The 26,415-nt window shown below is 40.9% G+C and overlaps 3 protein-coding genes and 1 pseudogene across 7 annotated transcripts; 3 read left to right on the forward strand and 1 right to left on the reverse strand.

Moving 5' to 3' along the window:
* Window positions 1–8,071: 8,071 nt before the first annotated feature.
* LOC121787206 lies at window positions 8,072–14,298 on the forward strand. Of its 3 annotated transcripts, XM_042185882.1 has the most exons (9): window positions 8,072–8,218; window positions 8,785–9,638; window positions 9,735–10,062; window positions 10,527–11,853; window positions 12,058–12,337; window positions 12,704–12,811; window positions 12,883–13,161; window positions 13,272–13,415; window positions 13,727–14,298. In XM_042185882.1, exons 2-9 carry the CDS (start codon window positions 8,844–8,846, stop codon window positions 13,913–13,915), a joined length of 3,450 nt encoding a protein of 1,149 aa, XP_042041816.1. In that variant the 5' UTR covers window positions 8,072–8,218; window positions 8,785–8,843; the 3' UTR covers window positions 13,916–14,298. The 3 variants fall into 3 exon arrangements, 2 of the variants coding, with proteins under 2 accessions (XP_042041816.1, XP_042041815.1); XM_042185881.1 differs by having other exon boundaries at window positions 8,785–10,062; XR_006047296.1 differs by lacking the exons at window positions 13,272–13,415; window positions 13,727–14,298 and having other exon boundaries at window positions 8,785–10,062; window positions 12,058–12,341; window positions 12,883–13,020.
* Window positions 14,299–15,479: 1,181 nt separating this feature from the next.
* LOC121787111 (pto-interacting protein 1-like) lies at window positions 15,480–19,195 on the forward strand. Of its 3 annotated transcripts, none has more exons than XM_042185741.1 (7): window positions 15,480–16,402; window positions 16,482–16,693; window positions 16,799–16,901; window positions 16,973–17,234; window positions 17,307–17,421; window positions 17,548–17,616; window positions 19,105–19,195. In XM_042185741.1, exons 2-7 carry the CDS (start codon window positions 16,502–16,504, stop codon window positions 19,135–19,137), a joined length of 774 nt encoding a protein of 257 aa, XP_042041675.1. In that variant the 5' UTR covers window positions 15,480–16,402; window positions 16,482–16,501; the 3' UTR covers window positions 19,138–19,195. The 3 variants fall into 3 exon arrangements, with proteins under 3 accessions (XP_042041675.1, XP_042041674.1, XP_042041676.1); XM_042185740.1 differs by lacking the exon at window positions 19,105–19,195 and adding an exon at window positions 17,710–17,848; XM_042185742.1 differs by lacking the exon at window positions 19,105–19,195 and adding an exon at window positions 17,726–17,814.
* LOC121787110 (vignain-like) lies at window positions 17,759–19,489 on the reverse strand. The gene is made up of 4 exons (XM_042185739.1): window positions 19,048–19,489; window positions 18,330–18,565; window positions 18,124–18,264; window positions 17,759–18,049 (listed from the first exon to the last, which is right to left on the reverse strand). The coding sequence occupies exons 1-4, from the start codon at window positions 19,487–19,489 to the stop codon at window positions 17,759–17,761; spliced, it is 1,110 nt and encodes a 369-aa protein (XP_042041673.1).
* Window positions 19,490–22,520: 3,031 nt separating this feature from the next.
* LOC121787771 lies at window positions 22,521–26,160 on the forward strand (annotated as a pseudogene).
* The last annotated feature ends 255 nt before the right edge of the window (window positions 26,161–26,415 follow it).

Here is a 26,415-nt window from a genome sequence, read left to right on the forward strand (position 1 = left end):
GTGCCTTTTTTAACACTTTGAAGAACGGCAGTTGCTTTTCGGCTGCTTGGGAAAGGAATCTATTCAATGCGGCTAGACATCCAGTTAGTCTTTGCACATCGTGTATGGACTTCGGCATCGCCATGTTCTGAATAACTTGAACTTTTGAGGGATTTGCCTTGAGTCCGTCCTTTGAAACCCAACAACCCAGAAATTTTCCCGAATCTACCAAAAAGGTACATTTTTGGGGGTTGAGTTTGAGGTTGGCTTTTCGGAGCACGTCGAGAGTGGATTTGAGGTTGTCTTCGTACTCCGAAGTGCTTTTGCTTTTGACAACTATGTCGTCGACATACACTTCAACCTGTTTTCCGATTAGGTGCCGAAAAAGCTTGTCTACCATCCTTTGATAAGTGGCTCCGGCATTCTTTAAACCGAATGGCATCTTTTTATAAGCGAAAATGCCGAAATCGGTAATGAAAGCTGTTTTCGGAGCGTCACTCTCATCCATCAACACTTGGTGATATCCTTTGTATAAATCAAGAAAACAGAAAATTTCGAAGCCGATCAAAGCTTCTACTTTTTTATCTATATTCGGAAGGGGATAACAATCTTTAGGACAGTGCTTGTTTAGATCAGTAAAATCTATGCACATCCGCCATCCTCCTTCTTTTTTCTTGATCATCACAGGATTGGCCACCCAAGAAGGATATTTCACCTCGAATAGTACATCCGCTTTTAGTAATTGGCGGACTTCGTCATGGATGACTTGGCTTCTTTCTGCCGCAAAGAGTCTTTGCTTCTGTTTTACTGGCCGGATTGAAGGATCAATATTTAACCGATGAGTGATTACCTCGGGGGGCACTCCGGTCATGTCCAACGGAGACCATGCAAAGACATCTTTGTACTCCTTGAGGAGCTGAATGGTCTTTTCCCGGAGTAGAGGCGTTCCTGCGAAGCCGATCTTGACCGTTCTGGATGGATCATCTTCGTATAACTGAACGGTCATTGAGTTCAGCTCTGAAGTGACTTCGGTCATCTCGCTTGCCTCTGACTCCGGTTGCTGTGATTGCTATGCTTGATGGTGCCGAACTGATTGCTCGGCACTTTTAAGCGCAATCTGCAAACATTCTTTTGCTCTCTTTTGATCACCTCGGATGACCGCTATCCCACCTTTAGTGGGGATCTTGATGGTGAGGTGATAAGTAGAGCAAACGGCCCGAACTGTGTTGAGCCAGTCTCTCCCCAGGATGATGTTGTACGGGGACCGAGCTTTCACCACAAAGAACTCGATCATCGTATTGGAGCTTGTAGGCGCTTTTCCCACCGTGATCGGAAGGCTGATAATACCTTCAGGGCGGGTGTCCTCCTGGGCGAAACTTTTCAGAGGAAGTGGAGCCGGACTGAGCCGAGCTGGATCCACTTCCATTTTATCGAAACATTCTTTAAAAAGAATGCTGACTGACGCTCCTGTATCCACAAATACTCTGTGGATCAGTTTGTTTGCCACTCCGGCTTGAATGACAATAGCGTCTTGGTGAGGAGAGATGGCTGGGACGGGATCGGCATCTGAAAATGTAATCACTTCGTCTTTCTTCAGCCTTTTATGTGTTGGCTCCTCTTGATTGGAACCTCTGCGTTCTGCTTTTAGGGACGACTTAGTCTTCCCGGCAGGGAGAGCATCAATAGTCTGGATTACTCCATCATATTGCGGCTCGTCGTCGTCTTCGGGATCCTCATGCCTTTTCGGATCCTGAGGATTGCAGTTCGCACCTCTCTGCCTTTTGTTCTTTTTCGGCTGCTTGCTTTGGTATTTTTTTAACGTTCCTGTTTTCACAAGAACATCAATACCTGCAGCCAAATTTCGGCACTCCTCGGTATCGTGACCGTGGGCTTGATGGAAGGAGCAATATTGATCCTGAGGTCGCCGCGCGGCTGATTTCGTCATCCGCTTTGGTTTTTCGAACATATCGGAATGTAGTTCGAAAATTTCCGCTCTTGACTTGTTTAATGGTACGAACTGAGCGGGCGGCTTCTCAGGATTGAGACGTGGCCCCAATCTGCCTTGTACCGGTGCCCTTTGAATTCTTTCAAAAGGAGTTCGGCGAGGAAGCACCTGGCCGCTTTGATCGGGCTTCTTTTTCTCTTCTCGGGATGAGCTGTCTAAAGACCGTTTTCGACGGTCTGCCTCATCCGCACGGGAAAACTGGTCCGCAATGTCCCACATTTCTTGAGCTGTTTGCGGACCGCACTCCACGAGCTTTCTGTAGAGAGCTCCGGGCAGGATTCCATTTTGGAATGCCGAAATGACAAGTAGATCATTGAGATTATCTACTTGTAGGCATTCCTTATGGAATCTCATCAGGAAGTCGCTGATCTTTTCGTCGCGACCTTGACGTATAGAAAGCAGCTGAGCCGAAGTAATTCGGGCTTCCGCTTTCTGAAAGAACCTCCTGTGGAAAGCATCCATTAGATCTCGGTAGGATCTAATGCTGCCTTGAGGAAGGCTGTCGAACCACCTTCTGGCGTTCCCGATGAGCAGCTCGGGGAACAGCTTGCACATATGGACCTCATTGAGACCCTGGTTCGCCATATTATATTGATAGCATCCCAAGAAGTCATGAGGATCCACTAGCCCGTCATAAGTCATTGACGGTGTCCGGTAGTTCCGCGGCAAAGGAGTTCGGGTGATATCGTCCGAGAACGGAGTCTTTAATGCTCCGTACATGGCGAACCCGACATCTCTTCGGTACGGAGGAGATGGAGTTCTCCTGTGGTTCCGGTACCGAGGAGGAACAGGAACATGTCGGGGTTGAGGATTCTTTCTCCTGGAAGACACGTCACTACTGCGGTAGTGACTTTCATGTCTGGATGAGGAGGGAGAATCCGCCGTTGTCTTCTCCGGCTGTTGGCTCTTCTGCAGGAAGGTTAAGAACTCCTCCTGCTTCTCGGCCAAGAACAGCTTGACAGCTTCATTTAAATCGGGCTGCTGGGAAGACTCGGTGCGATCTCTCCTGGAGTGGCTTGTTCCTTCTTCGTGAGAACCGGAGGTAGATGTCTCCCGAGGCCGTTTTTCAGACCTGCGAGCTGGACTAGCTTCCTCACGGTTATCACGAACGGTATTACGGGTAGTATGTGATCTGGTATGCATTTTTTTGGGGTGGAAAAAGGGTCAAAAATTCGCTTTATCACAAATTTGGTTCTCTGTTTCCCACAGACGGCGCCAGTGATGGTTTGGCGAATGTCGTGGAGGTCATGGAGATCCTGCATGGGTCCACTATCCTGCATGAGATCCTGCATGAGTCCACTATCTCTGTGCTTGATCCACTATCCTGCATGTGATCCTGCATGAGTCCACTATCTCTGTGCTTGATCCACTATCCTGCATGTGATCCTGCATGAGTTGACTATCTTCCAGTTCGGTCGAATACTGAGACCGAACTTCTGAACTATTGCCGAGCAGCTTTTGCCGATCTGAGAGTAGAGCTTGATTGGTCGGCTTTTACTGAGCTGTAGGCTGGAGCCGAACTCTTTGGTAATGCCGAACTGATTGGTTGGCTTTTACCGAGCTGTAGGCTGGGGCCGAACTCTTTGGTAATGCCGAACTGATACTCTTCCTTGGGCTTTGGGCTGATGGGCCGTCACTGCTATTGGGCTTGTTTAGTACGTACTCCATCAATCTGTTTTCTACAGCTTACAATACAGACTTCTATTTGATATTTGATCTCTAGAGAACTTCTTTAGAACTTAACCCTTTTCTACCTGATCTAAGTTCTATTTATACATTGAACTAAGATCGTGGCTTGCATCACCACTAATGATGGTTGTGGATGTCGTGGAGGTCATGGAGATCCTGCATGGGTCCACTATCTTGCATGAGATCCTGCATGAGTCCACTATCTCTGTACTTGGTCCACTATCCTGCATGTGATCCTGCATGAGTTGACTATCTTCCAGTTCGGTCGAATACTGAGACCGAACTGCTGAACTATTGCCGAGCAGCTTTAGCCGATCTGAGAGTAGAGCTTGACTGGTCGGCTTTTACCGAGCTGTAGGCTGGGGCCGAACTCTTTGGTAATGCCGAACTGATACTCTTCCTTGGGCTTTGGGCTGATGGGCCGTCACTGCTGTTGGGCTTGTTTAGTCCGTACTCCATCATAATCATAACTCATAAGCTTGTACTTTTTACACTCCATGATCTTGTGCACTTTCTCATGTCGCCATGCATAGGGACAGGGTCATAACTCATGCAACTATTTACATTTGTTGTGAGTAATTTTTGTACACATTGATTCGAAATCAAGTAAAAACACGACTCTTCTTGATATGATGACAATCATGACATGAAGGAGAGAATAAGAATAAGTATAACGATACTTACTTCAGTTTCATTCTTTTTACTTGGTATAATGAATGGAATAGTACTCATGTAATGTAAATACGAATTATGAGTGATTTCTTTCTTTATTCCACTCCTACTTTCGTTCAATTCCACTCCCATTCCTCCATTCTATCATAGTACTAAGAATGTTTTAAATTTATTCAGGACTTAGGTTCAAAATGTAAATATTAACACATTAGTTCAATATGATTATGGGATGACAAGATTATTTTCTTAACTATGGGACTGTTCGATTGGCAAGATTATATATCTGGACTAAATATGCACTGTGTTTGGATCGTCTCACAACTTAATCCTACATACTTAGTCCTAGCCATTCCCCTCTAATTAAAATAATCTCATAATTTAATTATAGATTACATCTTGATACTATTTTATTTAGAAAATCGAACCATATTTATATTGTTATAATTGGCAATCCAATAAGTTTTGTATTCCTCCAGTTAATCATATGCACGCTCAACTATCAACTTGTGAGTTTGAATCAACGTCATTTATCGCACATTTCATATGAGAATTTAACATGTGATTCAACTTTGTAATGTCAATTGGATTGGTGGTCAAAATTCAAACATTTGGTTAATTCAAGATCTTTTAAAAATAAACAAAAGTGCAAATCATCAATAAAAAGAGATATTCATTTGGAATTATAAACTACTTTGCGTGGATTATAAAATACAATATTCCCTCCGTCCCACTCAAGATGACCACATTCTTAGTGTTACGGGATTTTAGGAAAGTAGAGAGGAAAATAGTAGTTGAATATTTTAATAAAGAGAGGAGAGAGGATGTCATTTCCAAAATTGGAAAGTCACCATCTTAATTGGGACAAACAAAAAAGAAAAAGTGGACATCTTGAATGGGACGAGAGAGTAATTTTTGTCGAATTAAATCCATTCAATTATGGGCTAATTTTAATGGCCTATGAAAGTTAAGCCCATTTATAAATTTGTCAGTATCCCAAATCCAGATCCCAATTCTTCGAATTCGGCTATTCATATTCCATTTTTAGATTTTAATCGGCAATTTGTGTACGTATGTGCGTGTGAATGATGATGAGCTTAGGGAATACGGCGGAGATACTTTTCCAGTAATTGAAATGGATTGATAATCAGATATCTACACACACGCGTGTGCTGCTGCTGTTCTTCGTTTCCAGCAAATATGATTGTGATTGATTGGGCATGTTTGAGCGGAAGACTGGATTTTTGGGGCATTTGCAGCTTATCCCGGAAACGATGGTAAGAACTGAAATAGTTCCTTTGCTTCAATGGCCTTTTATCTTTTGGAGTTTCGATGATTCGACGTAATATTAACTAAACCGACAGCATAATTGTAAAAAATAGATTGGATTTATAGAGTAAATATATGTTTGTTGAGTAATGCATGGTGTGGATTATAGGAAGTGGATATGAATAGGAATGAATGTGTGAACTCAGAAGCTTGTGGTTTCCCCTTTGAAATAATTATTGTTGCTAAGCTCTTCATAGTTTGAATTACTCCAAAATTGTTCGTGTTTAATAGGAATCACATGGCATGGCTTTGTGTGAGAATATTGAGTTTCAATGATCACAGCAACTTGAAAACAATTATTTGCTGCCAATCTTGTCACCATTTAATGCTTCACATTCTTGTATGTTCGAAAAATTTCATCATGTGTAGGTTTGCAATGTCTCAAGTTAACTCTGGTTATCGATCATGTGGAAATAGCATAATGTGGCTGAACATTTGTATATAAGTGCTCATGCAGGAACAGCATAATGTGGAGAATTCAAGGTTGATTTTAGTAGTACTAATTTTCCGAAATTGTTGGGATATATTCTTATGGATTTGATAGCTTCTGTTGAAATGAATCTGAAATAAAACATAAGATATCCCAATGAGTAATTTTTGTGTTTTAAATTATGTTTTGGGCATTTTGGCTTGCTGAAATAAGTTATTGACAGTGCTATTAGAAAGCCTATATTCGTTCGGCTAGATATGGAGCACTTTGTTTTCCTGCATATATGAGAGTACATAATTTTGTTAACTTCTCATATATTGCATAATTAGCATTAGAAGCCTAGATTTGATCAGCTTGAGCTTGATATTTTCCACTTCATTTCCTCTGCACATAGTTTATTTATTGTGTAGTTAGTTTTTCAAAATGACAAAAATATGCATATATAAAAGCACATAACTGTTAACATCTCCTATATGATAATGACAGACTATTCCTTCTCTTATTATAATCGCAGCAAACCTATTGGTCCATATAATGACCCGTCATTTTATTCGTCGTTCCCTGTTGTCTCTATTTGCGAGTAGTAATCAAGCTCTATTTTCTAAAAAATTTCACCGTGTTTTGGCGATTTGAGCAGTGACCACCTATATATTCTTGAGTAGTCATTCACAATTAAACATGAGATGCTTTAATTTGTGTTGGGGAGTTGTGGCTATGGCTAAACGTTTCAATGCGTTTCAGATTCGAGGAGTCAGAACACTTGACCAAGGATAGGAAGATGGATCTGGTGAGGGTCACATGGCTGGATATGGAGCAGGTAACCAGCTGGTTTAACAGGAAAAGGGAGCAAAGCTGGAAAGGATCAATGCTGATCTCAAGCAGTTGCTCCAGCAGCGCCATGAGCGAGAAACCAGGCTCGTGAAGGAGGGAAGTCGAGCTTCAAGGTGAAAAAACACAAGAAAGACCTTGTATTCTCAAAAACATAGACAATTACATAAAACAAATGCAACAACATGCAACTCCAAAATCTAAACTTGTTGAAAATGACTTCATTTGACTTTTGTTTATCGTATGAAGACAAACTATATCTGTCTATAAAAGGAGACCCGATGCTTTCCAACTTCCAACAATCTAGCCTATGTAATGTTATCATGGAACTTATCCAAATATAATGAAATAAACTAAGATATTTGTGATTATGTATTCGTACATGAGTTGGAGTATAGTATAAATAGAGGGAGCATAATCAAATATCTTAGGATTTCATTTTAGATTCTCATAGAGGAGGACTAATCATGATTAGTCTTTTCCCCCCACAAAATGGGCTAATGATTATGCCAGCCCACATTTTACAACTCAAAAAGTACAATTTAAATAGCTCAAAAAACATACACATAAGACCTTATATAGCTGGCCCATTTGCACACTCTATCAATTATTATCATGAATCATTGATCTTATTGGAATATAGTTCCCACTTGAGCCCAATCTTCATCCAATTATATTTGAGATGAAAAATCCAAAAAATAATAAAAACTAAACTATTCACACATTATTACTTTCTTTTAGCTAAGTCCAAAGTAGAATGCATAGAAATTTAATGCGATATACCATTTAATATAGCAACTTAGTAAACCCTAAACCCTAAACCCTATTCAAAATCTCACATTTCCCCTTTTTGAAATATTTCACACAAATGTTTAGGATAGAGATAATAACAAATATACATGTGAGTATTATTACTCATCAAGACAGAGACACAAAACGGTATGAAATGGGCAACTTAGTAATTTAATCAATTTCCCTATGTCTGAAGGTATTTAAAGTTTTTTCAATTTTGGAATATTATTTTTGTTATCCAATCACACCTCATGGTCAGAAATTTTGCAGGCCTTGTTAATTTTATTAATAAATATTTTATATTTAATTTCCGACCTAACAAAAGCATACCCCACAGATTATGATTTTTATATTCGGATTAACATATTCCTGATACTGCTTACTCTCAAAAAGTGAAGAAGATTTTCAAATTTTGTTTACTCAGAATTTCTAAATAAGTTTTGGCGATGGATTCAATTGCACCGTTGTTGGCTTCACGAATAGCATCTCATCGATCTGTAAGCTTCTTTTGCCTCTCATTTCAATCTAATTCGAATGCTCCCCCATTTCGTTGGGGCAATCATTCCCATTTCGCGGAAGTGTTGGTGCTTTCTAGGGTTTCGTTAAAGCGCAGATCTTTATGAAATATCCTTCAGTTTTTTTCGTTTAATCCCTAGGAAATTTACTACTTGTAGCTCGGGTATTGCGAATGTTGATGGAATTTGCGTATTGGGATCTATGAAAAAATGCAATCTTTGATATTTATTCTTAGCTCTGCTTTTAGGATTGTGTTTTAGTTTGAATTTCTCCCTTTTTGGTTTTGTTTTTGCTTTTGTAAGTTTTGGTATCGTAATAAATGTCGTCTTTGATATTTTTATATATTTGTTCTTAGCTCTGCTTTTAGACGTGTGGGTTTAGTTTGAATTTCCCATTTTTTGTTTTGCTTTCGTAGGTTTTTAGCTGTAAGGATATGGTGAAAATATGAAAAGTCTGAAGTTGATTTTCTTTTGCTTATCTCTTTCTAAGAGCAGGGAGCTGAAGGTTCGGTTGAATAACAGGTTTATGCTTTATTTGTTTTTCTCAGGTTTAGGCTAGTGGTGTTTCGAGTACTTGGTTCGGAGTGCTCGAAGTGTGTATTATTGAATGGCTGATTCGGGTTCTGTAGATGGTATACTGGAGTTTCTGAAAAAGAATAAATTTACAAAGGCAGAGGCTGCATTACGGAGCGAATTGGGTAATAGGCCTGACTTGAATGGGCTTCTTCAAAAGCTTATGCTTGATGATAAGGAGTCAAGTGGATCAGGTAAAGAAGTAAATGGGGCTGTTTCGGGAGAAGAAGATAAAAACACAAAAAGTGCTAGACATGGCGTGGAAAGTTTTAAGGGTTCATTTGCCTTGAGTACTGTTGACTCATCTAAGGAGCTAATTGTGAAAGAGGTAGATAGCGGAACTGGAAGAAATGAGTCGGATAACAAGTGGAAAAATGCTGGCACTACAAAAAAGCAGAGCAAGGCTGGTGAGAATATTGCAGCAAGTGAGAAGAACCTTGTGTTCTCCAATGGTTTGGATGATACTGTGCTTGATTTATATTCGTGGAAGTACGGTACAAGCAATGGTCCAGTTACTCCATACCAGAATGATGGTGGCAGTATCGGTGAGAACAATTTTTTGGGATTCCAGGTTCCTGGAAAAGCAAACATGGATTCATCTGAGACTCTTGAAAGTGGTCAAGTTCACCACAAATCTGGTGATGATGCCAGTGTTTCTGGTGAAAAGGGAATTACTTGGCCTGGTATTAGCACAGATTTGACATATGAGAAGAAGAGTGATAATAAGGTAGTAGATCAACAAAGACTGCCAAACATCACATGCTCAAAGGATGATCTCGTTGATAATCTCTGGTCCAGAAGCGATGTATCTGGTCAACCTTCATCAGAGGTCCGGAAAGAGTGTCATGTGAAAACTGTTTTCCCATCTTCCAGTGGAGATACTTCTACAAGTTATGACAGAGCTATTGCTGTTGTTGATCAACAGGAGGGTAAAAGGAAAGCAGGAGTCAATAACATTAGAGCAGCAATAAAGGAGCAAGTAGATGAGGTGGGTAGAGCTCTTTTCTTTGGGAAGAATCATGGAGCTGAGCCCAAAGAATTCGGTCCATTAGAATTTAATTTTGCACCTGAGAACCAAAGGGAAGAGTTACCAAGGCTACCACCTGTGAGACTCAAGACAGAAGACAAGCCTTTCAATATTCAATGGGAGGAGAAATATGAACGTGATGCACCGAAGATCTTGGATGCCGACAATGCTTTTCTTATTGGGTCATTTCTGGATGTACCTATTGGCCAAGAGATCAGTGCAACAGGTTTTCCCAAATACTTCTAGAATATTTTCTTTCCCACCATGCGAGCTATGCTCACAAGTCACTATCATGCTTATATAGGTGTAAACAAGAACGTCATGGAATTTCTCTAATTGATTATATATGCTGATATGCTTTAATTGGGAATTTACTTGAGAGCACGATTTGATTATATATGCTCGAACTATCTGACATTTCTAACTCTTAGCTGTGTAGAGAAGAACACAGACTATGTGAAATATGGATGATCTTTTCTGCAGTCTCCTTCGGTTTCCAATTTGTTTCCTCACTAAATTTCTTTAAAATGATTTCTCTTCTTATCCTTCCCGTCAACAACCACATTGTTGGCAAGACAGCATTTTTATATATATCAACTCTTTCTCTCTATCCTTCCCTTAGAAATTTATTTATTTTGACTGCTATCTGTTTGCTTATTGCATTTCTATTTGGAAATTGATGATTCATAGGAAAGAGGCTAGGAGGAGGCAATTGGCTATCTGTGAGTCAGGGTATCACCGAGGATACTTCTGACCTGGTTTCTGGTTTTGCAACTATTGGTGATGGAATGAGTGAATCCATAGAGTACCCTAATGAATATTGGGACTCTGATGAATATGAAGATGACGATGATGTTGGCTATATGAGACAACCCATTGAAGATGAGACCTGGTTTCTGGCTCATGAAATCGACTACCCAAGTGACAATGAGAAGGGGACTGGACATGGGAGTGTTCCAGACACTCAAGAACGGAGTCAGCACAAAAATGATGAAGATGACCAGTCATTTGCCGAGGAGGATTCTTACTTCTCTGGGGAAAGGTATATCCAGTCGAAAGCCGTTAGTGCTATTGTGTATGCAGATGACCATGATGGGCTGTCAGCTACTGAAATTTACAGGAGAGACAGAGATAATGATATGATTAGGCAATATGATGGGCAGTTGATGGACGAGGAGGAGCTCAAGTTGATGCGTTCAGAACCTGTTTGGCAGGGGTTTGTGTCTCAGACAAATGAACTCATTATGTTAGGGGATGGAAAAGCTATGAGTGAACTGGGAAGGCTGCAGCCAGATATCTGCATGGATGATAATCAACACAGTTCAGTTAGATCTATTGGTGTAGGAATCAACAGTGATGCTGCTGATATAGGCAGTGAAGTACGAGAAAGTTTGGTTGGAGACAGCAGTGAAGGTGATGTAGAATACTTTCAGTATCATGATGTTGGTGTTCAAGGGTCTAGACACTCACAACATGACTCGGATAAGAATACAGGTGAGAGATCTAAATCAAAGACTCATAATACTGAGAAACATATGATGAGTAATGACAAGAATCCGTATGCAATAGCAAAGTTAGATGGAGGTTTCTCATTTCCTCCTCCTAGAGATGGACAAGTGGTGCAAAAGAGCTCAGGCAAAGCTTTGTGGTCAAACCAGAATAAGACCATTGTGGGTGATGAAGCTTATGATCATGACATGGCGAATGACAACATGCTTGCATCATGGAGGCCGAAAAGCAATGACTCCTCACCAACTAAGAGTTCAAGGGATGAACATGCTAATGCTGGGGAATCAGCAAATTCAAGTCTGTCATCTCTTTCTAATTATGGCTACATTGATAGGGAACTTTTAAAGAAAGAACAAGATATGAAAACAACAGGCGTAACAGAAGAGGATCCAGTGGAGGCCCTCGAGGATGAGGAAGCTACAGCTGTTCAAGAGCAAGTGAAGCAAATCAAAGCACAAGAGGAGGAATTTGAGACCTTCGATTTGAAAATTGTCCACAGAAAAAACAGGCATGTACCTTGTCCATCTTTTTTTCACAGCATCCTGTGAATACTCCTTGTTTTTGGTTTAGAAGTTTGTGATACTTCTATGGGAGTGTGGTTGTAATGACTGTAAATTTTATATAACCTCCACTCTTTTTACTTTACTACTTCTGTCTGTGGTATTACTAGTAGAAGCGGTTCCTCAATTGTGCTTCTGTTTTTTGTGTTTAGGACCGGCTTTGAGGAGGACAAGAATTTTCATGTTGTTTTGAACTCAGTCATTGCTGGTCGTTATCATGTCACCGAGTATCTTGGATCAGCTGCATTCAGCAAAGCTATTCAGGCACATGATCTGCATACTGGCATGGATGTATGTGTGAAAATTATAAAGAACAACAAAGATTTTTTTGATCAGAGCCTCGATGAAATAAAGTTGCTCAAGTATGTAAATAAACATGATCCTGGTGACAAGTACCATCTTCTTCGGTTGTATGATTACTTCTACTATCGCGTAAGTAAGCAATTCTTCCATCTGTTTGATTGACGTAGATTGTTCAGCATTAACTTTTAGCATTTGGTTTGACTCTTCATGGCTAGCTTCTGATATATGTGCATTGCTTTAGACAACCTTGTCTTAATCTTATCATCATATGAAGGCTATATCAACAGATTCAACACTATACATAACATGATTGAATGAAATACAATTTTTATAATTAAGCTCATAATTTATTTATGAATTATGACCAAACTACTATCAATCTCTTTTTGATACTAACTGCTGAGAGTTGATGTGAGTATTGCAAGCTTGTGATCATCAACCATAATATGTCTGTGAGGGAAAAGGGACACTACTGACTGTTATTTATATATGCAGGAGCATCTATTGATTGTTTGTGAATTGCTCAAAGCAAACCTATATGAGTTCCACAAGTTTAACCGGGAATCTGGAGGAGAAGTGTACTTTACAATGCCAAGACTACAGGTCTTGTCCTAAATTTATTGTCTGCTTGCTTATTTTAGTATTGTTGCTGACTATAATTTTGATTGCTGCAGTCAATCACGATTCAGTGTTTGGAAGCTCTTCAATTCTTACACAGTCTTGGCCTCATTCATTGTGACCTGAAGCCTGAAAATATTTTGGTCAAAAGCTACAGTAGATGTGAGGTTAAGGTTATCGATCTAGGAAGCAGTTGCTTTGAGACCGACCATCTCTGTTCTTATGTTCAGTCTAGGTCATACCGGGCTCCAGAGGTCATTTTGGGACTCCCATATGGAAAAAAGATTGATCTTTGGTCCCTTGGTTGCATCTTGGCAGAACTATGCACAGGCAATGTAAGTTATGCTGTTAACGACGTGCTTTTCTAAAATTGAATTACACAGCCATTCAATATAGGCTTCTATATTTTGTCGTTTCTTTGATGATATTATCTGTTCCTTTGTAGGTACTCTTTCAAAATGATTCTCCTGCCACCTTACTTGCTCGAGTTATCGGAATCATAGGCTCTATTGAGCAAGGAATGCTTGCCAAAGGACGTGACACATACAAATATTTCACCAAGAATCACATGCTTTACGAAAGGAGCCAGGTACCGCATGTTACTCTTCCCCTTCTTATGCATGCTTAACATTTAAGTGATTGCATGACAAAACGAGGATGGTTCGTGGGCTTAGAACAACCGTTTTTCTCAGTCTCACTTAACAAATAATAATGTGATGGCATTACCACTAAATGCAAAATTCCAACTTTCTCCACTTAGATGCATCCACAGCTAACATAGCTTTGCTACTCTACGGGTGCATTCTCTCTGGTTGTCAATTTACAACCAAAGAGAACGCGCCCTACATATAAATTGTGTACATGAAGAAAATGATGTATTACTTCCTCTCTTCTCCTCAGGATAGTAACAGACTTGAATACCTGATACCGAAAAAGTCATCCTTGAGACATAGATTGCCAATGGGGGACCAAGGCTTCATTGACTTCATTGCTCATCTGCTAGAAGTGAACCCAGACAAGAGACCTTCTGCATCGGAGGCTCTGAAACACCCTTGGTTACAGTACCCTTACGAACCCATCTCATCATGAGAAAGAAGGATAGTCTTTGATCCGACTTGTCTTCACTGCTCGTTGATCTGCAAATCAGTCTTCAATGCGGCTGCATTGTTGGAGCGCCTGCACAAAGGTTTTAACAAATGATCGAATCTTCCTTACCCATTGCCAAAAATTGTATCTTGATTATTACAAAACAGAATCTTCCTCTGGTTTTTTTGGGGACTTTGCATTTTGTATTGGTGGGCAGGAAAGGAAGTGACCACTCTTGTTGTAAATGATGTGTGATAATTCTTTTAGGTGATTTAGTTATAATAGCTTGTGAAAATTAGTTTCTGTGTCCAATTTTGGTTGTACTCACTTCCATCAATTTTCGATATTAACTCAATCTTCTCATATTCAATTTTCTTTCTTTTTTATGATTCTTGATCATATAAATTTGATTGTTTTCGTTTTTTTTCCAGTCCTTGCTGTCATATTGGATTTATTTTATTGTTGCTTTTATTTGAAAGAAGATGAATATTTTTGCTGTTTGATTAATATCTACTGTATTAGCACTCGTCACCCTAGTTATTTACGTACTAAACGAAACATAAAATCAATGGCAAAAACACACCGTGTTTGTATGACTTTCGCTTTGTCTCCTTTAATATTAATTGACTTTAATTACAAAATAAAAAAGCTGGAATGGTGCATGGTACAATTAGATTGAAATTTTCACAATAAAACTGTAGTCAAATTAGAGTGGGACACCGACAGACAGGTAGGTATTCATTAAGGCGCCGTTCGGTTACTCGAACTTATGCCAGGATTGCATATAATCCGGTGTTCGGTTGGTCAATATCCACCAAAATTCGGCCCGCGACTCAGAGTCATGGCCCGACGAAGCCCATATCAAGATTGAAAAATATGGCTTTAATCCCGTACAATCCATCTCACCCTTCACCCCCCGACTATTTTTGTCAGCCGCTTCTTCTTCGTGTTTTTGTTTGGATTGCAATCGATATTTTCGATTTGATTCGGTGGAGCGGTGGTTTTGATCTGGACGGGGAGGATTTTTCCGTTGGCAAAGAGCTCGTCGGCGGAGGAGATTTGGAGGTTTTGGGGGAGGTATGAATCGAAGTCAATTGTTGGATTCAAATGAAGATGATTGTGAGATTCGATGGGGACGAAGTCGAATTCGTTGAGATCGTAGGAGAAGGAGATTCTGGGGCTAGTGATTGGACTGGAGATTTCAATGCAGACATCGACCACCATTGTTTTGATGTGAAGGTTGTTGTTTTGTAAATTTTATGATAAATAAAATTGTTTTGTAAATTTTATGATAAATAAATTAATTAATTGTAACATTTGTATTAATTTTTCATCAACCAAACTTTTAACTTATATTGTATCTTAGACATAGTCTCTTCAACCAAACATCAATATAAAATTTAGTAGTACTAATTTAGTTCAAGACAAGGCCCATCTTACCTTATCCTATATTGAATCTCATACTATTTTATCTTTCAAACCGAACACTACCTTAGGAAACAGTCAATTCAAATAAAATCATCAACCAATTTCTAACTAACTATTGCTTCATCAACAACCTCTCCCTCCATTTCCGAATTCGTTATCATTCAAATTTGCACTAAGCTTTCAGCTCAAAACATGATATCATCAAACACATACGAATCATGTGGCCCGAAATTCGCACTATCTGAAATCCAATCAGCCACCGGAGATTTCAACGACGCGCATCTCATCGGAAACGGCGGATTCGGCGCCTCCTCGACGGCCGATTTCCCGTCGCCATCAAGCGGCTATCAGCCAAATCCAACCAAGGCGAGCGCGAGATCGCAACCCTCACATAGCTCCGGCACCGCAATCTCGTCTCGCTGATCGGCTACTGCGACGAGCAGGGCGAGATGCTTCTCGTCTACGACTACATGCCCAACGGAACGCTGGCCGACCACCGCTCTTCCCTCGCGTGGTATGCATCGGCACTGCTCGCGGCTTGGATTCTCTCCACACCGGCAGCTCAATTGTGCATCGCGATGTCAAGTCCACCAACATCCTCCTGGATGAAGATTTCGTCGCTAGGGTTTCCGATTTCGGCCTCGCGAAGCAATTGGGGGCGACTAGCCACGTCACTGCAAGTGTTAAGGGCTCATTTGGGTATTTCGATCCGAGTTATTTCACCACTGGTAGACTCACGAGGAAGAGCGATGTGTATGATTTCGGAGTGGTGTTGTTGGAAGTGATGAGTTGTGCCTAACCATGTGGGCTCATGAGAAGATTATTAAGGGTAAATTAGCTCAGATTGTAGCTTCCAATCTCTGGGGAGAAATATCGGAGATTGTCTCAAGATATACGTTGATCTTGCTAAGAGATGCGTGCATCAAAATCCGATGAAACGACCAACGATGACTCAGGTAGTAGTGCAGCTTGAGCTTGCACTTGAAAAGCAGGGGAAAACAGAGCCAATTCCATCACACTTCTGGCTGTTGAATGCAATTTTCAGCATAGTTAAACTATATGGTAAAAAAGGTGTTTTTTTAATGGGTGAGCCAATTTTCTTGATCTGTGATTATTTATATGTGATGATCTTGTGGCTCAGGAACAACAGTAGGTTGAAAAATGGTGCCGATTTCTGTTCCTGCAATTCCGCTAGATTTTATCAACATCATTACTGATAGTTTTAGCCCAATGCGTTTGATTAATGATGCAATCGGTGAAAAAAGTGTGTATCGCGCAATCCTGGGAAATGGAAAGGATGCAGCAATAGAAAAGGTTTACAACCAGCAGCCACAACAAGAATTTCTTCAACAGGTTACATTTTATTCTATACTATTTTAACAAGATTGGTAACAAATTTATGTGCTTTTGCTTTAGTAAGTTGTTGTGTCTTATGTTTCAATACTGTCTGGCCTGAAGCATGAAAATGTGGTTGAGCTACTCGGTTACTGTGTGCACAGTGATAAACGCTTCTTGGCTTATGAATTCTCCCACCAATCCTCCCTATATGACATTCTTCATTGTAAGCCATAATTCATACAGTTTTCATGTTTGTGGGAAGACAATCTATGTTAATTTCAAACATATGTTTAGGTTCTACAAGTGGTCAGGGCTTGTCATGGGCGAGAAGAGTTAAAATAGCCGTAGGGGCTGCAAAAGGACTAGAGTTCTTTCACAAGAGAGGACAGATTCATTGCAACATCCAGTCCAGCAACATCTTACTTTTCAATGACAGTAGTGTTGCTAAAATAGCTGGTTTTGATCTATCTACTCGACCCCATGATGTCGAGGCAAGTTGTCACGAGACTATAGTGCCTTTCTCTGCTTTCCTGAGACGAGTTTATTCCTCCCCAGAGTATGTCCTTACCCCTCAATACATATGAATAATGAGTCTGGCATAATAACTAAAATGGCTTTGGTGTGGTAGATATGTGTCGAATGGGCAGCTCAGTAGTAAGACCGACGTTTACAGTTTTGGTGTGGTCATCCTTGAACTGCTAACTGGCCGTAAACCATGGGATATGCAGTGGCTTATGGCGTCGGTATGGGCACTATTCTTTCCATTTGTTTATCATAAGAGTTTATTTGTACCTTGGTGTAAACATCAAGAGTGTTTTTCACACTTTTTTCTTTATTATATGCAAAAAGATTGAATAATTTGTAAACAGGCAAAACACAAGGACCCTGTTGTTGCTAGGCTCAAGGGAAACAACCTTCGCGTGGCGGTAGCTGCAAAGGTAACAAAATCAGTATTGTAAAGTATGACAGTACTTTTTATTTCTTGTTTGTGAAATTTTCTTCATCATATCCCTATACATACATATAAATAGATGGCCGAAGTTGCAGCGTTGTGTTTGAGAGACGAAGCTGATGATCGCCCTAGCATGAGTGGCGTAGTACAAGCTCTCCAGCCTCTGTTGGAGTAGTCATTTCATCGTCCCCGGGATTGTTGGCCGACTTTTTGATGGGATAAGATGCTTCCATCGCAATCCCACACTGTCCATGTTTATCCTTAATCCCACGTTTCATTCTAACGTAACCTTTCTCGCCCCAATCCGCTCCCCACGAGTTCCTCACTATCCAATACTTGATTCCATCGACTGTCTTCCCATACCCTACAATTGCCACCCCGTGGTCCAGCTCCGTGCCACATTTCCCTGTATAAATCCCCTGTCATCGCATTACAAAAACATAAATAAATATATTTGCATCAACCAAAAATATGTTCTAACGATTCGAGTTACCTTTGAATAGAACTGGAAATCAGGGCCTCCGGCTTCAATGGCCACAGAGACGGGCTGGTTAGCTACTGCTTTAAACAGGGCGCCTTCGTTGTTAACGGCCACACTTTTGTGTCCATCAATGGATACCACTGTAGCCTTTTCCTGTAGTAGAAGATTGTAACAAGATAACCAACATGTATATACTAGTAGTATCTGATTATTTTCACCTTTTTCGTATCACATTTTCCATTTTTGGCCTTGTAGGGATATATCTTCGAAGTTGTTAATCCTCCATTAATTTCTATGTAATCAAATGCCATATCCATTAGCCCTCCATCACATCCCTGGTTTAGGTTATTGTCGCAATCAACAAGTTGTTGTTCAGACAAAGCCACTAATTTCTTTGTCTTGATGTAGTTTATCCCCTCAACTGCAACCACCGCCGAAAATGCCCAACAACTGCCTGTTTTGAAGATAAAAAGTCCGATCAATGCTAATTATGAGTTTGATATTCCAAAATGACAATTTGAAAAGAAAGTTTAATAATAAAAAAAACCTCTTTTATTTGATGGGGTTTTAAGCCCCTTACGGTTTAGCTCCACTAAGTTACGATTAAGAGCAAAAATTTATTTTGTTAGATGCTATATATTCTAAATTTGAGTTCAGAGTTTTATGACAATAATTTTTCAATGTTTCTTTGTGATAATAAATGCTTTTCCATAAATATCCCATAAAATAACGAACACTCGACCATGTTATATTGTGTATTCGCCAGATGTAATGTACAATTATAAAGTAAACCAAATTTGTGTTCTTGTGTTCGTTTAGTTATAATGTGACAATTGAGAGACCAAGGATCTCACGTTCCTCATCTTTAAAATTGTTTGTTTTTTTACCTATTAAAAAGAGAAAACAAGACCTTGATTCAATGAAAGTGTATCTTACCACATTTGCCTTGATCTTTCACGGGGTTGACTGCCCCTTTCTTCCTCCAATCAATAGAGGTCGGAACACTCTGGACATTCTCGTGCATGAAGCTTCCATTCGCTAGTGGGTCCCCTTGGAATATTCGACCGTGCTTCACCTTCAAACCGGTGTAGATGCTTCGAAACTCGTGGTTGGTCATGTCGGCAAACTTGTTGAGTTCAAGCTTGTAGGGCTTATCCATCTTGTTGAAATCGTTGATGTAACGTGCATTGGCCTTGAACACGTTGTAAAGCTTGTGTTTGTCGTCAAGGCTCCTCGACACCGTATGGTGGCTCCGCCACCGCTCGTAGAGGTCCCACAGCCGCTCCTCTGTCTCCAGCTCGGCCTCGTGGAAGTCAAAGCCCTCCACGAGATTGGCAATCACTAGAAGCGAGAGTGTCGCTAGGAAGATTTTTTTCATTTTTTGTTTTTATTTTCAAGAATATTGTATTGGGATTTTGAGATGAGGAGATATGTTTGGTTAGGGGTTGAAATTCTATCTTAAATAGAACAATATTATACCAGTGTAGTTAGTGTATGATGTAATAAGTGAGGTATGCTATTAACTATAATATGGTGCTCCTCACATTAGTAGTATTGTGTAATTGTTGGACTATATATATATGTGTAGTGTGTGGCGATGTTGGAATAACATATATTGTTGTCTGCAATTGAAACCTTGTTATTGATATTTTTAGGGTTGAATAATGAATCTTTTTAGGATGCGAACGCACGAAATAAGAATTTATGAGAACAAAATGTTTACAATACGATATTACATGAGTCTATGTGATTACAATAATTGTAGAAAAAGGAAATAATGTGATGAAACTTTTAGTGGAAACTTTATCTATTAATACTAAAATTTATTATTATTTTTTAAATACGAAGTAGGAAGGAAAAAATAAATCTGAGAAATGATGGAAATTGATTTGCTAACCCTCCGATTATTACTTTTGTATTAATTTTTTTTATTATAATAGTAAAATAAAATATACATAAAACAAATTTTTAAGGATTGGAACGGCCAATAGAAGACGAATAACAGGCATGCATTTTCGCAATAAAAAAGCGATGTCACTTAAATAAAGACTACAATTATGTTTCCATAATGTTGAAAAAAGTAACAATAAAATGGCCAAATTCGCTTTTCTAAAAGAGGCAGCAGTTCAATTTCTCAACCTTATGATGCCAAAAATAACGGCCTCTAATTTTCCAGATTAGAATTAAAACGTTGCTTCTAAAACTACTCTTAATTGTCTGTTTCGAATACGTACACACACGCTCACATGCATGAACTACAAAATATTTCTATCCACGTTCAAATCAATGGCAAATTCAGAAAACATAGCTTGTGGGTCAGAAACAATGGTGAATATCGTCATCTGAGTTGAGAGATGTTAAGATCGTTGACTACAACATTAGTATTACATTGTCCGCTTTAGGTAAAGCCCACACGGATTTGTTTTTGGGTCACTCCCAAAAGGCCGGGTTGGACATGAATTATATACATCTTCCAACTTCTCTCACTCATCCGATATGAGATGGGTTTGTACCCAACAAGAGATAGTGGCGCATGGTGCAAGGATCGTCATTAACAATAGAGGTGACTGACGGTTAACCAAGAAGGAAAATAAATGCTATAAATCAAATCTACTGGATTGCTCTGAGCACATGAAAGTAGGCCAGTCGGCGTGGAAAGAAGCACATAAATTTGGAAGCCCATTTGACGACGAAGCCCGAGACTCGATGGTTTATTATTCCATGTATAGATGACGCTCGAGCACATTTGGTCTTGATGAACATAGTGGATCGGGCTTTGCAAATAGGCAGTGTTGCCCAATAGGCCCAAATGGTCATACATTAATGTTGTAAAAGTTATATGTGCTGATTAATTTTTTTTTCTATTTTCTTATTAATAGCTGGCCTTTGACGATTTTATAGAGGGTCTAAGATCGATGTTACTGCTGGTATTTGACATTTATAGACGAATTCGTTGATATTCCATCCATAAGGCATCCACAATGGAGCGGACGGGCGGGCTATCGTCCGTCACTGTGGGTATGCGGACGATGACACATCCATCGTCCGCGGACGATACGCGTTTGACCATGCATAGTCCGCTCTCCCACTGTGGACGAGACGGACGATGTAACGCGTTTTCGTTTTTTTTATTCTTCAAATTTTTTTATATATATAACCACAATTTACACTTCATTTTCACTCTTCACATTTCACTCTTTCATCTCTCATCATTCTCTATTTCACTTTATAAATGAATCCCGGTGATCCCCAAGTCCGAATAGTCTGATGTTTGGTGGTGGTGCATGGTGGCCGGGTACAGACCCTGATGAATATCGGCTTTTCGACTCCAACACCCAGTACGATCCCAACTTCAGTACTGTTTCGTACGGGCTGTCAGACATGGAGCCGTCTCCCACCCGCGCCCCCGCCCCATCCCGCTGCCTCGGGCTCCGCACCAAAAAGAAGCGGAATAGGCAACATGACCAGAAGTTGCCGCCTCCGGAGAATAATGAAGAGTTCGCACCAGGTGAAGAAGCAAGTCAACTTATTCTTGGCAGAGTACGAGAAATGCTTGAGGGAGCAGGGCAGCGGCGAGAGTTTGACTGATGTGCGCGATATAGCGCTTGCGTCGTACATGTCATTGTACGGCGATTTCAAGCATTACAACGCTTGGCTCCTCTTGAAGGACAAGCAGAAGTTCCAAGGAGGGATTTTGTCCTCGGCTGCGGCAAAGAGGACGAAGAACACCGCAGCCGGTGATTACACGATCAGCGAAAGCGGCGCACCGGTGTTCTCCCGGCGGCCCATTGGCGTCAAGGCTGCCAAGAACAAGGGCAAGACGAAGGCGACATTCTCATAGGCCTCGACCGCGGCCCCGACTTCGGCTATGGGACATGCCTACGCGGAGTTGGTGGAGGCCGCCAACCGGAGGACGTTTTTGGACACACTCCACGCACTCATGCAGTGCAACGACCCGACCAGAGTCGAATACCTCACGTGGATGATCGATGATCTGTGCCGCAAGCTGGGAATGAACTAGTAATGTAGGATTTAGAGAACTTGTTTTTTTTTTTATTTCTAACTCTTGTAACTTGTTTTTTTAATTATTAATGAAAGATTTACCTTTAATTGTAGTATTTTTTTTGTTAATAATTTTGCATGGACAAATTTGAAAATATAAAAAATTAATTAACAAAATAGTAGTGAAAACTGTAGATGGACTTTAAGGGGTCCCACTACAGGTGGAAGGTTAGGAGGATAGATTGTTGATGTGGCGGAGCATAAGACGCCCATTATGGATGCCCTAAGCATTACATACACGTAAACTGCATCTCTTAACTCAACGTCAACCAAGTTAACTCAATTTTAAAATAAAATTTAATTATTTCCAGTCACTAATTAACTATTCCAAAATATGAGTGGTCCCTTTCATTTCATTTCACAGAGGGAGAGCAGAGAGGTGGAATTAGAAGCAATCAAGAATGGCGGACGCAGCGGTGGAGTTCCTGCTTGAGAATCTGCAGCAGCTCCTCCTCTACCACGTCCACTTAATCAAGGACGCCAAGGATCACTTGGAGCGCCTCGAGCTTGACCTCCGCCTCTTCAAATCCTTCCTCAAGGGCTCCACCAAGAAGCGCCGCCGCGAGGAGGACAGCCTCCGCGAGCTCGTCTGCCAGATCCGCGACGTCGTCTACGAGGCCGAGGACGTCATCGACGCCTTCGTCACCCAGGCCACCGAGTCCTCCTCCCGAAACCGCTTCGCCAGAGCTTTCCAGACCCATGTCAAGCTCCTCTCCATCGCCAAGGAGGTCGAGAAGGTCGGCGCCAAGGTCGGAGACATCTATGGCGACAGAGGCAAGCCCGACTTCGCAACCCTCAACCTTTCTGATGGAGGCCCTGACGAATCTGAGGCCAATTTTCTCTTGATTTTCATGCTTAAATCTTGAAATTGGATTGTTGGATTTGGGATTTCATGGAGTTGATTGATTCTTGAAATTGGGAATTTCATGATTGTAAATAGAAAGTTAGGATCTTTACAGTATGAGTGAATAATTAGTACTAGAAACTTAGGATCTTTACAGTATTTAAGGCTTATGTTGAAAGATTTTGAAGCCCCTAAATCATTTAAAGATGTGAGATGTAAAGTTTAGTAAGTCATTTTTTGATGTAATGCAGTAGTTAGCTTTGTCTTGTGTGAAGAGATTTTGTAACTTTGGTTCTAAAAAGGGTGTACTTGCTAACAGGCGCCAGTTCCACGACAAGAGGGTGTGGTGGGTTTTGAGGACGAAGCTGAGAAGATAATAGGATTCGTCAAGGGAGAAAAAGACAAGCTTGATGTCATCTCCATCATTGGTATGCCCGGCCTTGGGAAGACAACGCTCGCGTGGAAGATCTATCATGATCCAGACATTCAATACGATTTCCCCACTCGTGTTTGGGTGTATGTGTCTCAGGAGTTCACTAAAAAGGATGTCTTTCTTTCTATGTTGAAACAACTCATGAGGCCCACTGAGGACATGTATCGGAAAAATGATCAGGAGTTGGCTCAATTGGTTGCTGAGCTCTGCAGAGAGGGAAGTTCTTGATTGTGATGGATGACCTGTGGACGAGTGAGGATTAGGATAAGCTAATAGTTGCTCTACCTAGATGGAATAAGTTGGGTAAGGTGTTGATCACTAGTCGTCACAAGGAAGTGGCTTGGCATGTCAATCACAACAGGGGTCCCTACAATCTGCGTTTCTTGACTACTGAAGAGAGTTGGTTGCTGCTCCAGCTTGAGGTTTTTGGTAAGCCCGAATGGCCTTCTACTCAGATAGAAGTTCTTGGGAAAGTAATCGTGAGGCAATGTGGTGGCCTCCCACTTGCGATTGTGGTCATAGGAGGCATCCTTGCCAAGAAGTATTCGGCTTCACATGAAATGAGTGCAAAGGTGAAAGCTTGGGATAAGGTGTCTGAGAGCGTGAGTAAATATCTCACTGAGGAGGATCTACAAAGACGTATGGAAAGGATTATAGCTTTGAGCTATGATAAATTGCCGTTTCACCTGAGAGCATGCTTTCTCTATTTCGGGATGTTCCCTGAGGATTTTGAGATCTCGGCTTGGAAGTTGATCAGGATGTGGATTGCAGAAGGATTCATACAACCAAAAACCGGTCTTAATTTGGAGGAAACTGCTGAAAGCTATTTGGAGGAGCTTATCAATAGGAACTTGGTGAGGGTTGACAAGAGGAAGCCTTGTGGAAAAGTTAAAATGTGCCGCATTCATGACATGTTGCGCGATTTCTGTAAATCAGAAGGTTGCAAAGAAAAGGAGAATTTCCTTCAAGAAATGAAGACTGATGAAGGAGATTTTGAGCCTCCCATTTCTAATGTACTAACCTGTCGTTGTCTGTGTATTCGCTCGAATGTCTCAAGATTTGTCTCTTCAAAACCTTCTGGTCCACATGTCCGCTCGTTTATCTGTTTCTCGAGAGAAGATATCAACTTACCTGCGGAGAGCTGTTCAACCATACCTGCATATTTCAAATTGCTCCGAGTTTTAGAATTCAAGCCCATCAAAATGACTAAAATTCCAAGTGATTTGTACCATTTGGTTCATCTGCGTTACATCACTCTGTCTATCACTCTTGCTATTCTTCCCACGGCCTTCTCCAAGCTTTGGAACCTTCAAACCCTCATAATCGACACAACATCCCAACATCCCGTACCCTGGATGTTAAAGCTGATATTTGGAAGTTACTTCAGTTAAGACACTTGAAGACGAGTGCTTGCACTGTTTTGCCTAAGACGGGTAAAGCTAGTAAAGAAGGCGAAAAGCTTCAAACGCTCAGCACTATTTCACCTCAAAACTGCACTGAAGATGTTTTGGACAAATGCTGCAATTTGAAGAAGTTAGGCATTCGTGGGCGCCTATCTCTTCTCGTGGAAGGAAAGAGTGGATCATTTGAGAGTGTGGGGAGATTGCGTAATCTTGAAAGGTTGAAGCTAGTGAATGACACGTTTCCCAGCCCGCCTTCAGAAGGCCAGTTGAGCCGCCTTCCTCCTACCTATCAATTCCCTCCGAAACTAAGGATCCTAATATTAGCCGATACCTTTCTTGATTGGTCTCATATGTCCACCCTAGGATTGCTCGAGAACTTGGAGGTGCTCAAGTTGAATGATAATGCATTCAACGGGAAGAACTGGACAGCAGTGGATGGGCATTTCCGAAACCTTGAAGTCCTGCACATATGGCGCACGGATTTAGTGATTTGGGAAGCTTCAGCTCATCACTTCCCAAACCTCAGGTGTGTTCAGCTGCGCAACTGCGAGAAACTTCATTACATTCCAATCGGGCTTGCAGCTACTGGACTTGTACCGTACTGAATGTGCAGCTGCCTCTGCCTTGAAAATTAACGAGAAGAAGGTCCTAGAAGGCAGGAGGGGGACGAGCAAACCATCACAGCCGCGTTCAAGCTAAGAGCATTCACAATGGCTGATGTCCCAGCGGACGTCGGACCGGCGTGCCGGACGTCCGCCATTAGGCAGCATGCATACGGATACGGACGTCCGCTGCGGACATCGGAGTTCCGCGGCTTTCCGGGACGTCCGTCGGGACGTCCGCCATTGCTTTGACACGACGGACGTCCCGATTTTTTTATTGTTTTTTTGGATGTCCTTGGGATGTCCGCCATTTTGTAGTGGGATGTCCTTATGACGTGGCAGTGCAGTGGAATATCCTTATGACGTGGCAGGAGGTGTTTTTTGGAAGTCCGTCGGGATGTCTGCCGGGACATCCGTCCTATTGTGGATGCCCTAACCATTTTTCCTCTTGATGTATGATCAATCATCGCCGTTGATTCTCTCTCAAGAGAATGCCTTCGATGAATAAGTGTTACCCTTGGATTCATTTCTTTGTGCTGAACTTAAGTGTTGCTATGTGATTTTATTCAATTTTCCGAGAAAATATTGTAGCATATGTATTGCACTTGGATGTTGTTCATTAAGTGTTCCACTGAGTATGGTCGATATTATGAAAAATTATTGAATAGATATGTTTCTAGTTTGGAGATTTTAGGTAATGGATGATGGAACTGATAAAACTAGTTGAAGGAAGTTTATCAGGACAAAATGTTACTGTACAAGACAACTTTAAATACACAGTTTTGATTTAGTATTTTTTTTTCATTATCAATGATGCCATATTTTATTATGTTAATATAATATATGCAAGAAAAAGTAGCTTTATAAAGTTGAGTGGCTGACTTGAATTGACCCTTCACGTTGAATTATTTCTACATTATTCCTATTTTTAGAAAGCGTTTCTCACGTTCTTTACCTTTA

Source organism: Salvia splendens, chromosome 22 (assembly GCF_004379255.2).
Source record: "Salvia splendens isolate huo1 chromosome 22, SspV2, whole genome shotgun sequence".
In the NCBI taxonomy this organism is placed as follows: domain Eukaryota; kingdom Viridiplantae; phylum Streptophyta; class Magnoliopsida; order Lamiales; family Lamiaceae; genus Salvia; species Salvia splendens.

Excerpts from the sequence above, each read along its gene's own strand:
- LOC121787110 (XM_042185739.1), bottom strand. The coding sequence starts at position 19,489 with ATGAAAAAAATCTTCCTAGCGACACTCTCGCTTCTAGTGATTGCCAAT. Across the intron at positions 18,566-19,047 it reads GAAAGATCAAGGCAAATGTG|GCAGTTGTTGGGCATTTTCG; the intron begins GTAAGATACACT and ends TCTTCAAAACAG. Across the intron at positions 18,050-18,123 it reads ATTTCCAGTTCTATTCAAAG|GGGATTTATACAGGGAAATG; the intron begins GTAACTCGAATC and ends ATGCGATGACAG.
- LOC121787111 (XM_042185740.1), top strand. The coding sequence starts at position 16,502 with ATGGTGCCGATTTCTGTTCCTGCAATTCCGCTAGATTTTATCAACATC. Across the intron at positions 16,694-16,798 it reads AACAAGAATTTCTTCAACAG|CATGAAAATGTGGTTGAGCT; the intron begins GTTACATTTTAT and ends TCTGGCCTGAAG. Across the intron at positions 17,422-17,547 it reads TGCAGTGGCTTATGGCGTCG|GCAAAACACAAGGACCCTGT; the intron begins GTATGGGCACTA and ends ATTTGTAAACAG.
- LOC121787206 (XM_042185881.1), top strand. The coding sequence starts at position 8,844 with ATGGCTGATTCGGGTTCTGTAGATGGTATACTGGAGTTTCTGAAAAAG. Across the intron at positions 11,854-12,057 it reads ATTGTCCACAGAAAAAACAG|GACCGGCTTTGAGGAGGACA; the intron begins GCATGTACCTTG and ends TTTTGTGTTTAG. Across the intron at positions 13,162-13,271 it reads CAGAACTATGCACAGGCAAT|GTACTCTTTCAAAATGATTC; the intron begins GTAAGTTATGCT and ends GTTCCTTTGTAG.